Source organism: Ochlerotatus camptorhynchus, unplaced genomic scaffold (assembly GCF_037179485.1).
Source record: "Ochlerotatus camptorhynchus isolate MF236.1 unplaced genomic scaffold, CSIRO-AGI_Acam_v1.1 ptg000284l, whole genome shotgun sequence".
Classification (NCBI taxonomy): domain Eukaryota; kingdom Metazoa; phylum Arthropoda; class Insecta; order Diptera; family Culicidae; genus Ochlerotatus; species Ochlerotatus camptorhynchus.
The window spans coordinates 9,356,834-9,374,452 of NW_027040773.1; the positions used below are offsets into that span (position 1 = coordinate 9,356,834).

General features: G+C 46.3%; 1 protein-coding gene across 1 annotated transcript in view; it reads right to left on the bottom strand.

Annotated features, from left to right (window-relative positions):
* The window catches only part of LOC135706637 (uncharacterized protein K02A2.6-like), a 29,513-nt gene extending 24,487 nt beyond the window's left edge, over positions 1–5,026 (bottom strand). Inside the window, exons 1-3 of the mRNA XM_065228280.1 lie at positions 3,698–5,026; positions 2,429–3,556; positions 1,273–1,897 (exon numbers count right to left, since the gene is read on the bottom strand). Of these exons, the coding sequence (XP_065084352.1) occupies positions 1,273–1,897; positions 2,429–3,556; positions 3,698–5,026 (3,082 nt within the window). The remainder of the gene's footprint in view (positions 1–1,272; positions 1,898–2,428; positions 3,557–3,697) is intronic.
* Between the last annotated feature and the right edge of the window lie 12,593 nt (positions 5,027–17,619).

The window sequence follows — 17,619 nt, forward strand, 5'->3', positions numbered from 1 at the left end:
AGGGAATGTTTATCTTTTGCGTTTTGGGGAAAGCCGGCATGGCCTTGTGGATGGTGTTAGGAATGCCGAAAAAGGTTAGAAGTGCAATACAAACATCATATCAGTTAGTGATTTTGCGCAAGATGAATAACGCAGGTATTGCTCATTTATTATTTGAGCAGGAAGAAAGGAGAAGAAGATTAATGCACATACAGTGACGGACAAAACAATAAGGCAACGTGTAAGTTAAACACGAAAATCTTCCTATAACCGTCAATTAAAAAAAACAGCAAAGCGATACTACTTGGCAAGCGTTTTTACTAATATGAGGTTTTACAGCACCAGCTGATTGACAAATTAAGCCGTCTCTAACGCACGTTAAATCGAAAATCGTTTATCTCATGGAAAAACGTTTGTACATACAAATAAGACCACTTCGTAGATCCGATGACTAACGGTATAATTATTTTAAGGTGATACTCTAAGGAAGCCTTAGCGTGAAACTTTGAAGGCCCAAATGTCAGCTTCCACAAAACATACAAATTAGAAATTGCTACTCCTTGTTTGCTAAGCTACTACAAACAGAGAGTAGCAATTTCAAATCTGTATGTTTTGTGGAAGCTGACATTTGTGCCTTTGAAGTTTCACGCTAAGGCTTCCTTAGAGTATCACCTTAAGTGCCATAGGTAAGAAGGTAAGCTACACAAATAACCATTTATTTTTACTTTTACTTTAATTTTGATATTTGGAATCCAACAAGGAGGCCATATGTTTTAGAAATACTGTCAAATACTCTACAATATGGGTATTTTTCGAACGCGGACGACGAGTAGAGGTTGAAAATTGATGTTAGACGCCATTTTGGAGTCCAATATGGTGGCCATATGGGACTAGATTCGTTGGTGCACGAATCGTGAACATCTAGCGCAGCAGGAGAATACCTACCTAAGCTAAAAAATGTATATCTATATTGTTATATCCGTAACCAAGGCCAACAAGTAAAACAAGCTGTTGTTAGGAGCTACTATTTATTACGTCTATCTTGGTTGGTGTTCGGATAAAGAATCAATCTCTAACTTATGACAGTCAGGCAAGGCCTACTACACTAGGCCTACTACATCTCCCCCTTTTAGAAAATGTCATAGGAAGAGAGCCATCTTGGAATTCTTGATTCTCGTACAGAACGTCGAATAAAGTCACCAACTGCTTCAGATGACACGGGCTTTTGTGCGGACTGAAGTTCTCCAGCAGGTTCATGATCGATTGTCGAAAAAGGATTTTCATCAGACGTACTTGCCACTTGACCATCAGCTTTGAGTGATACGGAACCAATAGGAATAGGGACATCTTGATTGAATGGCACTTCTGGATCCAAAGGTACAGCTTCATCTTGAATTTCATCAAGCAGGATTTCCCATGGTAGTTGCTGCGTCACTTGCTCTGGATCATCAGAAGTGTGACGAGGGCGCCTTTGGTTTACATGCGACCTCACCAGCTTCGGTCTCCCGTTGATGTCCAGTGCAACGATATAGTTGACGGAATCTTTTCGTTCGATGACTCGACCAGGAATCCAGGACTTGGCGTTTCTGCGATGCTGTTCAACGTAGACCAGGTCATCTTCTTCAAACTCGCGCTTGACTGCTCCATGCCGCCAATTGAACTGTTCGTTTTGTTTGTGGTTCTTGACAGCTTCAGTTACAGGAACAGGTTTCTTCAGTAGGTCCAAAGTGGTGCGCACTGGTCTTCCAAGGAATGCTCCTGCTGGAGACGTTGACTGCGGTGTTTTTCGGTTTGGGATTGAACGATACACCGAAAGGAATGTCTGCAGGTGCTCCAGTGTGGCTGATCCTTCCCCCTTGGCTAGCTTCTTGAAGCCATGCTTGAGTGAATCAACGAATCGCTCCGCTTGGCCGTTGGACTGCGGGTGGTAGGGAGCAGTGCGGAGATGGGTGATACCATTTGCACGGCAATACTGTTGAAACTGCTCGCTGGTGAATTGCGTTCCGTTGTCTGAGACCAATGTGTCTGGGTTGCCGTAACGAGAAAACGTTTCACGCAGCATATTCAGGGTTGCAGTTGTGGTAATGGATTGAGTGCGAAAAATTTCGGGCCACTTAGAGAAAGCATCTACCATGACGAAATAGTAGTATCCATGGATCGGACCAGCAAAATTGATATGGACACGTTGACATGGCTTGTCCGGGAGAGGCCATGACTCCAAGGTTGCTTTTGTCGGGGACTTCGCTGCTTCAGCACATGCAGTGCACTGACGGACAAATTGCTCCACATCGTCGTCAACGTTAGGCCAGTAGATGTAACTTCGGACCAGAGACTTCATTCGGTCCATTCGGTCAACTTGAAGTCCATCTCGTCTGGCGAAGAACTTCTTGACATCAGGATCAGCAACTTGCTTCGCATTTGCTGGCCAACCTTCATTAAGGAAATTCACCACTTGCTGAAGAACTGGATCCTTTCGCGTCTCAGCCACAATCATCTGGTGCGTGACTGGAAGGTTGCTGGTGGTGTCGTCGAGAATTGCTTTTGCTTCAGATTCGACGCACACGGCGGCTATGACGTAATCCTCATCTGGTCTATGCTGCGATGACATTAGCCGGGATAGAAAATCTGCATAGCCAAAATTCGTCGATGAAACGTGTTGGATGTCGAAATCGTACAGCAGAAGTGTCAAGGCCCAGCGCTGCAAACGGTTTGCTGTGTTAACAGGAATACCTTTCTTTGAGTCGAAAACCTTGAGTAGCGGTTGATGATCGGTTTGCAGGAGGAAGTGTCGTCCATACAGCATTTTGTGGCAACGGGTGACAGCGAATATCAGGGCCAATGCTTCCTTCTCCACTTGTCCGTAGTTCATCTCTGCTGGGGTCAATGAGCGCGAGGCGTGCGCAATTGCCTTCACTTCACCGGTCGGGAATCGATGCATGATGACAGCGCCAAGGCCGTACTTCGATGCATCTGCTGCAACAACAATTTCCTTGGACGGGTCGTAGTGTATAAGCAGCAGGTCGGAAAGTAGAATGGCCTTGAGCTGCTCGAAAGACTTCTGGCAATCCTTGGTCCAGTTCCAGCGTGCATCTTTCTTGAGGAGGCTGTCCAGAGGAGCCCTGAGTTGCTTCATCTGCTTAACGAATCTACCATAGTAGTTGACAGCACCGAGGTAGGAACGGAGTTGCTGGACATCCTTAGGAGACATCTGCATCTTGTAAATGGCTTCTGTTTTTGAAGGGTCAGGCCGAATACCGCCCTTATCCACGAGGTGTCCGAGAAACTTGATCTGGGAGAGTGCGAAACGACATTTTTCGAGGCGTAGGTGAAAGCCATACTCACGGATCTGCTCGAGAACAGCGTAGAGACTGCGATCGTGTTCCTGCTTGGTGCGACCAGCGATGAGGATGTCGTTCAAATACGGCTTGACTCCAGGGATGCCGGCCACCATGCTGTGGATGATGCGCTGGAAAGCGCCGGGTGCCGACTTGATTCCGGGGTGTAGTCGGTTATACTGGAACAGTCCACGATGCGTGTTGACCGTGAGTAGCTTTAGCGATTCCTCCTCGACCTCGACCTATAGGTAAGCGTCAGACAAATCGAGATGAGTGAAGTAACGTGCTCCAGCTAGTTCCACAAAGAGGTCGTCAGGATGAGGCAGTGGATGATGGTCACATTCTAGCGCGTTGTTCAGCCCCGTCGAATAATCGCCACATACACGGACTGATACATTGTCCGACTTGCGTACGACGACTATTGGTGCTGCCCAGTCCGAGAATTGAACTGGAGAAATTATACCGTTTTGCTGGAGCCTCTCAAGTTCTGCGTCCACCTTGGCGAGTGCAGCGTACGCTACTGGTCGTTTCGGGCAATATGCAGGACGTGCGTCAGGCTTGAGGTACAACTTCACTTGCGCTTTTGTGCATCTACCCAGCGTGCTTCGAAAAACTTCCGGAAACTGTTGCTTGAGTTGATTGGTGAACTGATCAGAACGTTGGTGTACGACGTTGACCAAGCTGCTTATCGGCACAGACCACAAATCGAACAGATCCATAGTCTCGATTCCTAGAACGTTGAGTTCAACGCTGCTTGAGATGAAAATGCGACCAGTCTTGGTAACATTCTTGATGGTGATCTCGGTCTGGAACTCAGCGAGAAGGTTGAGATTGCCACCAGAAGCTGTAACTGCAGATTCTTCCGTCGGTTGAGTGGGTGGCTGTCCGATGCTGATCCATGTTTCTTCTGAGATTATGGTGATGTCGGACGCCGAGTCGTGTTGAAGTTTGACTGCTACACCATTGAGCTCGATCGGGATGAACTTCCGCTTGCTTCCGATGTTGCGAACCGTGTAGATGCTTTTTGTCTTCACGTTCTCGTTGGATTTGGCCTGTTTGAACAGTTTCGACGGCGCATTCTTGTTGCTGTTGCAATAACCTTCCTTGTGTCCTTGTTGCTTGCATCTGGAACAGGTGTGCGAAGCGAACGGACACTCACGAACATAGTGCTGGTCGCCACACTTCCAACATGGCGTTTTCGGCACTTTTTGGTTCTTTTTTGAGGCAGGATTATTCTGGTTGCGAGAAACAATGTTGACGTTGCGTGCTTCTTTGTTCTCCACCATCAATGTGTCCTGCTTGAGATTGGTCACGCGATGGCATTCTTCCACGAGGTTCTCCAGGGTTACCTTGCTGGTGGCTACTCCCAATTCGTTGACTGCGGTTTCGTCGGCTTCCAATTTCGAGATCAACCTAGCTCGTATGTCCGCATTGCGTGGTGATTGGAGTCCACAGACGAAACGGAGAGCTTTGAATTGGTCCGGTGTGAGCTTGGACAGCTGAAACGCTTCACAGTGTTTGTTCACCATGGCAGCATACGATGTGAAGTCATCCGCGTCACTTTTTGCATACTTGAGGCACTGGTAACGGGAATTAAAAACCGACTTCTGTCGACCGAACAGTTTCTTCAGTTTCGTGACGGTTTCGTCCAGGGTGAAGTCCCGGGGATGCTTGGGAAGAATGGTGTTGACGTACTTCTCGTGCAGAGGCATGCTTAACTTACGAAGAAGCAATCTCACACCAGCGGCGTCATGCAGGGATTGGCCGTCCTTTGTAAAGACATTCGTGTACCTCGCATACCAGCCATTGAAGAAAACTCCTCCGTTCGGATCGTACTGGAAATCCTGGATCCCGCTTGCCAAGGACTCAATAATCTTCTCACTGCCAGCAGTCGGATTTCCCCGAACTAATGGGTCAGATGGATTGCTTCCAGTGATGGATGATCAATAGAACAAAAAGCTGTGAGGCCGGCAAATTTCTGCTCTATTCATACTATATTGGACAATCCTAATCAAACATGTAGGGTAGAGCACTACTTAACCTCCCATTTTGGCCCTACCGAGCAGAAAACATCAAATAAATCCATTGTTTCAGAGTTAATAAGTCAATTATGCGTTTAGTAAGATACTTTATTTCAAAAGCTACCGAACGAAGTCAATGAGAACGCGTGATATGAATGGTTACACCCACTTTTCTCAACAAAAAAGAAAAGAAAAAGAAGCACGCCGACCGAATAATTTTTTATCTTCATCCGAATGGGCCGAAGTGAATTCAATGGCGTTTCAATGCATTAGGCCTAATTTAGAATCTGTAGGCCGAGTTTGGGGTCAAGAAGCAGTGTTAGATTTTAAACAAAATCTCAACAATTTGTTTCTCTTTAGCAAATCTTACGGTAAGTGCATAAAGTTAAATAAATTTAGAAGTCATCTGCAGCGAAAACATTCCATTTTGTGAAAAAAAATTACTCCACTCTGTTTGTTCACGTGAACTGATACTGAGTGGATGCGGTACAATCAACAGTACAATCACGTATCGTGGACAAGCATGGGGAAATTCATTCACTCGCGCGAGCACCACAGAATCAAAATAGCCATCCTCACCTACAAACAGATTGCCGAACGAGTGTAAATTTTTCCAACCAAGTGACTCTGCAGCTCAACTCAGAACTGACAGCAGTAGAAGGAAAGAAGGATAAACTGAAAGGCAGCCGAAAAAAATTCTCTAGCGAGGGAGAACCAGATTGAATGCGTAAAATCCGAATGCTAACGATTTAAATAGCCGAGTTAGATAGTTTTTGGCTCACTGATTTAAATCAGTTGAATTGGCCACAGCAGTTATATGTTATTTGCGTGACGCTTATGTTTATGTGTTACAGTATAACAGTTTTCTCGATATTAATAGCGATTTAAATGTGCCAATGTATGTTTAAAGCTAGAAAATAAAAAGTAATTCTTTCTGCAAAATTCTCATTCAGCTCACTCAGCAGAATGCAATCGTAAAATGCTCAGCAGGGAAAAAATAATAAAAGAGGAATCATCCACACTACTACATTCAGAATCGTTCATGGTACGCTCAGCTGTCTGTTTTGCTCAATTCTGCGTTCATCGAAGAAAATAGAAGCAATGCGAATACGAACGAAATCTGTGCGGCTCGCACAAGCTGCTTTTCGTTTCTGATGTTGTATGCGTTTGAGTGAGTAGGGTAACTGATGATGGTTGGACCTATTTTGGCCGGTTTCACACGACGTCAATATTCATGTCGTAGGGGAAAGATCTACCTTTCTTGTTTCTAATAATAACATAAAAAGTTAAATGTTATGAACAAATGATTTTATAAAACGTTTTTATTCAGCACAGAATTATGATGTTGGTTGGACCTATACTGATCTTGGTTGGACCTAAAAAATGATGATGGTTGAACCTATTTTTGTAAATGCTAGTTTAGCCCATATTTGTTCAAAAACTTTGTTTAGAGCTTATTGGAATCATAAAAACCCTTTTTATACAGTTTTTTTGAATTTGCTATTTGAAAAAATCAAGAAATTTGAGTTTAACTTCGTTTTTAAAAAAGTTCACTTTCCACTCATTAGCTATTCATCAGGGCTCATTTTCTCGGAAATCATTGACCCGATTTGGAATTTTTTTAACGTCAAACTATAGGTATTTTGGTCCCATTGAAAGCTATCGAATATTTTTGGAATCGGTCAACTGGTTCCGGAGACATGGCCGGAACAAGTTCCAGGGTATATGGAACATGGACCTAATTTTGACATGGAAGGAATAAAACCTATCATGCGACACTTCACATTACTTCCAAATTTGATAACAAGATCAATAACAAAATTGAGTGCTTTGGACCACATTGGCCACTTCCGGGCATGTTCTGGGTGCCCCCGGGGAATTTAGGGGCTTAAAATGACGAAATATCAGCACTTAATTCCGGTTTTATAGTTTTTTTTTCTCCTAGGAGTTTTTTTTTCGGAAATAAGTTTCAGTTAGCATTTTTAGGTTGTTAACATTTTATTTCAAGTTAATTCACACACTGAAGGTGTATGTGAAGTGCTTAATGTAAATTCATATTAACAGATTCTTTCGGCGCTTTCGTGGTAGTTCGGAAATCGGTGGTTACCCTTTCAGCCAACCTGACGATGGAGTTCCTCCTTTAAATTTACGCCCAACTAGTGACGCAAGGTCTTTAGCAGCTTCCAAGATCTTTTTGGCCGTCTTGGGACTGCCAGAAGCAGCGCACATACAAACCCAATCCGCTAGCTGGTTCTCCAAATCAACACTCAACACTATTTCCCTTCCATATTTCTTGCCGTGGCTTCCCTTAATTTTTGCGTGAAGTATCGTTTTCGGATTATTGTACCTTTTATGTGCCTGATACGCGGTAAGTGATTTATTTCTTACTAAAAGAACAGTCTCTTGAAGATTTTCGACCGTATTTCTTTAACCATTTTTTCAATCGAAGCAACTGATCACTCGGCCAAAACGAAATCGATCAGTTGCGCATGAAGGATGTAGACAAACCGAAGCGCACCTAGCGGCCGTCTTAGGAAACACATAGGTCCAACCATCATCATGCGTAGGTCCAACCATGATCATATTTATGTATTCGAATTTCGTCAATTATTCAAACATTTGAGTGAAACCAATGGATAAATAGCGTACTAACGTGTTGTTTACACCTTAAAGCAGTATTTTACTGCATGAAAATAAAAATAAATGTGAAAAATATTCCCTTTTTGTATGTTTGAAAGTAAGGCATGATGACGAGCTAATGCGTGAAAAGTGAACTGTTTTGAAAACACATGGAAACTCAATTGTTTTGAAGTTTTTTCAATAATACACCAATGCAAATTGAAGAAAAAGAGTTTTTTATGATAGTAAAGTGATCTTCGAAAATAAAAACTTAGCGAAGATTGACTAAACTAGCGATTGAAAAAATAGGTCCAACCATCATCAGTTTTTGGATAGGTCCAACCAGAATCAATTACCCTAGTAAATGCAAAATGGAACGATTTTTCCCATGCTTGATCGTGGATAATAGACGATTGTTGTGTATTAAGGTTCAATTTAAAGCGGCGCCGGTGGTGTAGTGGTAAGCGTGATTACCTCTCACCCCAGCAGGCCTGGGTTCAATCCCAGTCGGTGCCGCCGGGATGTTCTGAGACAAAACATCTCTGATCACGCCTTCCTTCGGAAGGGAAGTAAAGCCGTTGGTCCCCGGTTCATGAGTTGATGAGTCGATAGGTAGGGTCCAGGTGTGGGAGCTGTCTCCCTGGCGTCGGTAGCATTGGTGCTCAGCACGGAAAACAAGATCGACGGAAAACAAATCAAAGGAAAAAAAAAAAAAAAAAAGTTTCAATTTACTTTGATACATTTTCGAAAAATTCAAATGCAGTTTTTTTTTGACGCATCATTTAATTGTCATTTTGTGTAAGATAGCAAAAAGAATAGATTGACGCGAGCTTTTTGCAATCTGAAATGATGCGTCGAAAAAAAAATGCATTTGATTTTTTTCGAAAATGCATCAAAGTTAACCACCTTACAAAAGAACAGACCCCATTTGCAACTGTTATAAAACGGAAGGGGAAAATGAGGGGAATTCTTGGTCTTTCTCTGCTTGGTCGTCAAGCAGTTCAGTTCTGTGTTAGCTCGCTCTCTCGAGTTGTTCGAAAAGTTCGTAGCGATAGTGTTCGCGCTCTCTCTTTCGTGGTTTGTCGTGCGTGTGTGTGTGTGCCCCGAAATGGGGAAGCATCGGTCGCGAAGCCCGGCGAAGGACCAGAACCCCGGTGAAGGAAGCTCCGGTGTGCCTACCTCGAACAGGTTTGCTGTTCTCCCCATGGACGGAAATATCCAGTCAGCTGTGTTGGAAAAACGCAGCAAGAAGAGGAAGAAGAATCAAGGCCAGTCCAATGACACTGCGACGAACAACAGTGATGTTGGAGATTTCGGTGAAGCTGCCGAAGCCGAGAATACTGCCGAAATGAGCACGGCAAAAGTGAAGCTACCTCCATTTGGTGGTGAAAAATGCCCATCTTAATGTGCTCATCGCGGATCTAGCGACGCTGGGTGTTAAAGGCAGTTGGGCAGAGTCGGCATTAAGGTGGTGCTCCGTACCAAAACGGAGTATGACGTGGTCGTCGCCCACCTGTGGAATTCTTTACCCTCGACATTCCCGGTGAGAAGCCGTTCAAGGTCATTATCAGGGGCCTACCAAACTTCGACCCAAAGTTTATCGAATCAGAAATCAGGGACCGGTACAAGCTGGCCCCAAGTGCCGTGTATCGAATGACAAGAAGAGACGAGAATGTGAAGGCGGTCCGGATAGCTTTTTCCTGGTACACTTCCAGAAGGGAACGGTGACGCTCAACGCACTGAAAGCCATCCGGTCCATCAATTCCATCATCGTCCGCTGGGAGCCATACCGTGGCGGCCATCGCGATGTGACTCAGTGCCAACGGTGTCTGAACTTTGGACACGGCCCCCGGAACTGCAACATTAAGCCACGCTGTGGCAATTGTGCTCAACACCATGCCACCTCCGAATGTGCTGCGGATGAAGTTGTGGCGTCCAAATGCGCCAACTGTGGTGGTGCTCACCAAGGATCCGACAAGCAGTGCCCTAAACGCGAGGATTTCAAGCGCATCCAAAAACAGGCGCCCACCAACAATCAACCAGGACGAAGGAAGGATAAGGCCCCAGCTTTCAGGGCGGAGGACTTTCCGCCTCTTAATCGACAAGTGAATTCACGGGTGCGATCCGCCCCCCCCCCCCCCAAGAAACGCCTGGACCTTCTGCTGGACAAAGCTCTCCATCCCCCTGGATTCTGGGGACAACCAACAGCTCACACAAATAATCCCGATATGTTATCAGCGGATGAAGTGCCGCAATAAGCCCGAACAGATCCAAGTGCTCGGTAAGTTCATCATCCAGTATGGTGTCTAAACCGCTAACCATCGCTACCTGGAACGATTGCTCTGTAAGAGCTACGCAGATTGAGCTTGCCGACTTCCTCCGCAAGCACAGCATCGACGTGGGTCTTCTAACCGAGACCCATCTAAAATCCGGTGACAGCTTATGATTGACTGACCACAACATTATCCGGCTTGATCGCACCAGCTCCAGAGGGAGGGGTTGTGTAGCGCTCATCGTCAGAAAGGGAATCAAGTTCTGCACTCTGCCCCATATCCGCACTTCTATCATCGAGGCCGTTAGTGTGGAGGTGGAATCACCAAATGGAAACGTCCGGTTTATCGCTGTATACTGCCCACGCCAATGTACTGCAATCAATGGACTAGGAATCAAATTCAAGAACCACCTGACCGCCATCACCCGTACTAGCTCCCGATTCATCGTTGGGGGCAACCGGAATGCCCGCCATGAAGCTTGGTGGAACTACCAGCGGAACCTGAACGGATGTCCATTGGCGTAGCTAATGGGGGTGACAGGGGGGCCAGGTTCCCTCCAGAATTATCTAGCCTCCCTCCAGAATTATCTAGGCCCCCCTCCAGAATTATCTAGGTCCCCTCCAGATAAATCTAGGCTCCTTCCAGATAAATTGTCTAGCTACACCAATACGGATGTCTGTTGTTCGACCACGCACATCATGGACTGTGCAGTTTCCAGACTAACCAAATTTTATCTATCCGGCGGGAGATCCCTCCACCCTGGATTTTTTCCTGTCTAACATCGGACTATCCAAACCGGAGGCGCACAACGATCTCAGCTCCGACCACCAACCGGTGGTGACTGAAGTCGGTTGCAACGTGGTTCTTGCTAGAAGCTGCCTGCGTAAAGACTACCACCATGTCAACTGGGTGCAGTACGGTCGAATGGTGGACAGCAACATCGATGAAAATCCACTGCTCGACACCGTAGATGACATCGACCTGGCGTTAGAAGGACTCCAACAGACCATATTCGTGGCTGATGAGACAATTAATTAATTAATTTATCTTTATTAGGGAGGCTTTCAGCCTTGGGCTGGTTCGCCTCCAAACGGCTGATGAGACATGCGTTCGACAAGTTCTGGGCAAAAAAGCGTGATATGGCCGATCTGAAGAGGCAGATTGCTTCCAGAATGGACTCACTCCGAAATGAAAGTTTCGGGCGTGTTGTTCAGAATCTGTAGGACCGCTCAAGACCATTCTGGAAGGTAGCCAAGGTCCTGAAAACTCACCTCAAACCAGAGTTGAAAATTATCTGGGGAGAATCACCCGGGTGCAAGAGATATCATTCTCTGGGGTGAATCTCTGCTTGTCTCCTCGGAGATTTCTCCTGGCACCACTGGAGAGATTTTTAGACGCAGCACGAGAGAGTGAGAATATTGACAGTTCACTTTTTGTCTGTTTATACACTCACTTCCGTGAGAAAGATAGCAGCGCAAATGTGTTATTGTTTCTCCAAAGATTCCGGCAGAGCTTGACGTGAGTGAGTTAAAACATCAATAAAATGGCTGAAAAACGTATACAACCACAAGGGCGTAGCCAGGTTTTGAGCTAGGGAGGGCGAAAAAAAAAATTATGGAAAATTTTGCCGAATGCCATTTCACCGAACGCCATTTCACCGAAAGCCTTTGGGTTGCTGAGTTTAGTGTGGTTTGAGGACAGTACCGAAAAGGTGGTTGTGAATGTTGTGCTTTCCAGGGCAAATGGAAAAAGAAACATTAAAAGTGGTCACGGTATTCAACTTGAAGCGGCATCTCGTCAATATTCATCGGGTGTTCTCGTGTGGCTAGATCGCTGCTCCTATCTCCATTTTCGGTGCAGCTGCTGACGGCATTCCAAGTGCCTTCCTCTCGACACATTTCAACGACGACATTCTCCACGTTACGGGCATCTCCCTTCACAAAACTGCCTTGAACCTTGGACAGTCGAAGACCACATGCTCCGGCGTTTCATCCACGTTGCCACACTCCTAACAGAGAAGCAGCCGCGGCCAGACAAGAACTGCGTTAGGTGGAATTCGACGTCTCCGTGATTTCTGTTCACCCAGGTCGAAAAAAAAATCTGTATTAGTCTACGTGGTTAGGTTAGGTTATCTTTAATAGCGAGACTTTCAGCCAGAGGCTGTTTCATCTCTTTATTAGTCTACGTGTTAATCTACCGTTCTCTGCCGTGTTCCACTCCTGTTGCCACTTAGCCAACGACTCCGCTCTCACAACTTTCCGTACTCTTCCGGCTTCCCTCCGCCTGTAGTACTCGCTGTCTTCCACTTTGAGGTAGTGGCATGCCCCCGACGGTGATATCTTCCCGCTGTACCGCTTTACAGTTACTGTCCAATAGAACTTCCGTTTTATGATGGACCATCTGCAGCTTCGCTCCTTACATCCAGTTACCAATCATGTTGATCGCCTCGGTCGCCAGCACTTCCACCTCTTCCAGCGTCTCGCCTGTTACCGTCAAGACGATGTCATCCGCAAAGCCAATGATCTCAACTCCTTTGGGCAGCTTCAGCGTTAGCACGCCGTTGTACATCCCGGTCCAGAGCGTTGGATTAAGGATGGAGCCTTGTGGAACTCCCGCTGTGATCCTAATCGATCTCTGTCCCATGTCTGTCTGTCGACTAAACTGAAGCAAATTTCAATAATGGTGCGCTGATGTACTTCCCGTATTCGCATTTCCAAAATGTGTACACCAAATTTTAAAATAATTGACTACTGTACGTTAATAGAAAAAGTAACTTTTAAAAAATCTTTGTATGCAACAAACCTAAGAGGAAGAGAAGACAATACGGGGGGGCGAAAACGAATCACTTTTCTGTCAAGCGCGAACCAGCTCGTGATTGGCCGATTGGAAATGCGTAAGATAGAGATAGAGATAAAAGAGTAAGAAGTCAGTTGTCTCCTCTTCCTCTTAGCAACAAACTAACAACCCAAGTCTTCACCGGGGTGATTCTCCCCGGTGAAGCAAACGAACTCTCTACGGTGCTCCCTAGTGATCACTCATACGGTCCGGTGTGTTGGACTGGTGGAGGTGCGAGTTCAGAAACTGTATTTGTTTGCGAAGTGGGAGAAGCGATAGAAACTGAAAACAAAATAAAAATCTCTCGGGTGAGTTTGCTTTTGTCATAGTGCGAGGTGTCTTTTCAACTCATCACCCTGCTTACACTGGGGAGAATGGCATCCCTGCCCCAAACCCGTTCCACCTCTCAGAGTCGAAAATGATGACGATCGGCTTTTAATCACCCCACAGGAGAAAGCAAATGACATCGGTGAACATGTTGCTTCATCGCATTTGCTTGGGTCTACTTTCTAAATTTTGCTCGAAGATCAGGTTGCCCAACACGTTCAAAACCTAGATGCCTCCCCGTGTGTTGTGACTCCAGAGGATATGATTACAGTACAACAGATTTGCTCAGCGTTGAAATGCACCAAGAACATGAAGGCTCCCAGGTTTGACAGTATATTCAACTTGATCTTGAAGAGACTCAACATGAAAGTGCAGTCTCTTCTAACCACTATCTTCAACAGATGCTTGGAACTGCACTACTTTCCAAGCATCTGGAAGACAGCGAAAATCATACTTATCCGCAAACCCGGGAAGGACCCAACGCTAGCTTCAAGCTACAGACCAATCAGCCTCCTTTCAGCGCTGAGCAAATTGTTCGAGAAACTCATTCTCAATGGTTTGCTCAAATTTGTCGAGGAAAACAACATTCTCCTTCCAGAACAGTTCGGGATCAGAAAGAGGTACTCCACCAATCACCAGCTAGTACGGGTGATGAATAACATCCGAAGTAACAAAGCTGTATTCATGGCCTTGCTAGACGTTGAAAAGGCCTTTGACAATGTTTGGCATGACGGACTTGTGTACAAGCATTGGAACTTCAAGTTTCTATTACACCCGGTTAAAATCACCCGCAAAGGTCATTTAAGGTATCGTTGAATGGTTGTCTTTCAGACACGTTTTCCATCCCAGCAGGAGTCCCGCAAGGCAGTCTGCTGGGTCCCTTGTCCCAGTCCCTTGGTTTACAGCATTTACACTTCCGACATTCCTCCCCTCGGAGACGGTTACGTGTTTTTCCTGTTCGCAGATGATACCGCAATAGCCGTCAAAGGAAGGATGCCTCGCGAAATAACTAACAAACTGCAACGATGCCGAGTATTAGTACAAGACACTGAAGAAGTCTGAACATTGTAGACGAAATACGCGTATCTGTCAAGGATAAGCAAATAAGGTAGTGGAATTGAATGGAAATTACTAATCCTTCTCTCTCTCATTATATTATCAAACAATCATGTTCCTCCATTGCCAATCGCCCAAACTGAAACCGGCTCCATCTTGTACTGTAATCATGGATTGCACAAGGGTTGAGTGGTCCGCCGAAGTAACCTATCTCGGGATGTTGTTTGATGAAAAGCTCCTATTCCGCTCGCATGTAGAGAAAACTGTAGTCAAGTGTCCCGCCTTGGTTAGATGTCTGTATCCGCTGATTTGCCGGGTGAACAAACTGGCTGTCTACAAACAAATCATAGCACCTGCGATCCTCTACGCAGCTCCGGTGTGGGAATCATGTGCACAGACTCACTGGAACAAAATCTAGGTCGCTCAGAATAGAGTGCTGAGTATGGTACTTGATCGTCCTTTCGACACTAGAATAACAAAAGAGAGCTCATTGGATGGAGACCAGTCATAATCGCAGGAGATTTCAATGCTTCGGCAGTGGATTGGGGGAGCAGGTATACCAACGCAAGAGGGTATAGCCTGCTGGAAGCTCTGGCAAAATTTAACGTCTGTCTGGCCAACTTAGGAACCATCAGCACCTTCCGCAAAGATGGTAGGGAATCCATTATCGACGTCACTTTCTGCAGTACGTCGCTAATGGCAAATATGAACTGGAGAGTGTGCGAAGAGTACACCCATAGTGACCATCAGATGATCTGGTACAGTATCGGCGAACGGACACCGGTGGAAATGCGGAGGGTGAAAGTAAGCGAGCGGAAGTGGAAGACGAAGGCATTCAATAAGGATCTCTTCATCGAAGCTCTAAGGGTAGACAGCAGCGTCCCGGGCCTAAGCGCGAACGAGTTGACCGAATCATTAGCAAGGGCATGTGACATAACTATGCCGAGAAAACTGGAGCCAACGAACAGGCGGCATCCAGCTTACTTGTGGAACGAGGAAATTGGCACCATCCGTGCTACTTGTCTTCTAGTCAGAAGGCGTGCTCAGAGAAAAAGAACAGAAGCAGACAGAGAGGAGCGCAGGGTGGTGATCCGAGAGGTCAGGGCTGCTCTGAAACGAAAGATAAAGCTGAGCAAGTCAAATAGTTTCAAGGAGCTGTGCCGCAACGCCGATGCCAACCCCTGGGGCAACGCATACCGAGTCGCGATGGCGAAGATCAGAGGTCCAACGATGCCGGTTGAAATGTGTCAAAACAAGCTGAAAGTCATCGTGGAAGGACTTTTCCCACAGCATGACCCAACGAACTGGCCACCTACACCATATGGCGAGGAAGATGAAGACAACGTTGAACAAGTCTACAACGAGGAACTCATAGCAGCAGCGAAAGGGTTGAAGGCGAATAAAGCTCCCGGCCCGGATGGAATTCCCAACGTGGCGTTGAAAGCGGCGATCCAGACGTCCCCGGACATGTTCAGGATAGTGCTGCAGAAATGTCTGGACGAGGGTCAGTTCCCTGATAGGTGGAAGGTACAAAAGCTTGTGCTGTTGCCGAAGCCCGGAAAACCGCCGGGGGATCCTGCATCGTATAGGCCAATATGCTTGCTGGATACTGTCGGAAAGCTCTTGGAGAGGATCATCCTGAACAGGCTGATGAAATGCACGGAGAGTGAACATGGATTGTCGGAGAGGCAGTTTGTATGCCGGAAAGGGCGATCGACGGTGGATGCAATTCGGACAGTGATTGACAGAGCCGAGAAAGCTTCCAAACAGAAACGGAGAGGAAATCGATACTGCGCCGTGATTACGATTGATGTGAAGAATGCATTCAATAGCGCCAGCTGGGAGGCCATCGCCAAGGCGCTCCATAGAATGAGGGTTCCAAACTACCTCTTCAGGATTCTAAGTAGTTACTTCCAGAACCGGGTACTGGTCTACGCGACAGAACCGGGGCAGAAATCGCTTAGAATCACGGCGGGAGTTCCACAAGGCTCCATTCTAGGTCCCACGCTGTGGAACGGAATGTACAATGGCTTGCTGACGCTCAATCTGTCCAATGGAGTTGAGATCGTTGGCTTTGCGGACGATGTCGTCTTGACGGTAACCGGTGACACGCTGGAAGAAGTGGAAATGCTTGTGGCCGAGGCGATAGATACGATTGGTAACTGGATGCAAGAAGCGAAGCTGCAGATAGCCCACCACAAAACAGAAGTGATGTTGGTCAGTAACTGCAAAGCAGTGCAGCTGGCAGAAATCACCGTTGGAGAGCACACTATTGTTTCGAAGCGCGTGCTGAAGTATCTAGGATGATTCCAATCGGCATTCCCTTGGCGGAGGACTACGAGTGCTATATGACGAGAGAAACCAGAGGAGTTCGAAAAATGGTGAGAACGGAGTCGATGGCTAAGTGGCAGCAGAGAACGGTAGATGGACACACAGGCTAATACCGACTCTTTCGACCTGGGTGAACAGGAAGCATGGAGAAGTCAACTTCCACTTGACGCAGTTCCTGTCTGGTCATGGCTGCTTCAGGAAGTACCTGCATCGGTTCGGACACACAACGTCACCCTTCTGTCCGGAGTGTGGGAATGTGGAAGAATCACCAGAGCACGTGGTCTTCGAATGTCCTCAGATTTTATGCTGTGCGAGAGGATATGCTCGCCCTTAGCACGGAGAATGTCGTCGAAGAAATGTATTGAGAGGAGGGCACCTTTAACGCCGTCAGCAGAGCAGTAACGCAGATCATGTCAGTGCTGCAGCGAAAATGGCGAGAAGACCAACTAGAAAGTAGTAATGTGCTCACACAAGTGTGAACTGAAAGCCGAAGCCGGGAGAACTCTCCGTCAGAGTAGGGTGAATCCACCACCGGGGATAACCGAGTAGAACGTGACGCTGGGAGCTAAATGGCTCACAAATTGGAGAGACGATCAGCGAACTGGAAGCGCCAATTAGCTGAGGTAAATTGAGGTGTGTAATTATTCTTGTACCGAATTTTGCGAGTGTAAGAGCAGCAGCAAAAGACAGCAGCAGTAGCAACAGCAAGAACAGCAGCATTTTGGAAGTGGAACAGCAGCAGTAAAAGACAGCAACAGCATTGGAATCAGCCGCAGCCGAAAACACAGCTAAGTGTGTATTGCGGAACAACCCTATCCAATTGAGCTTCATTTTCTCAACCAC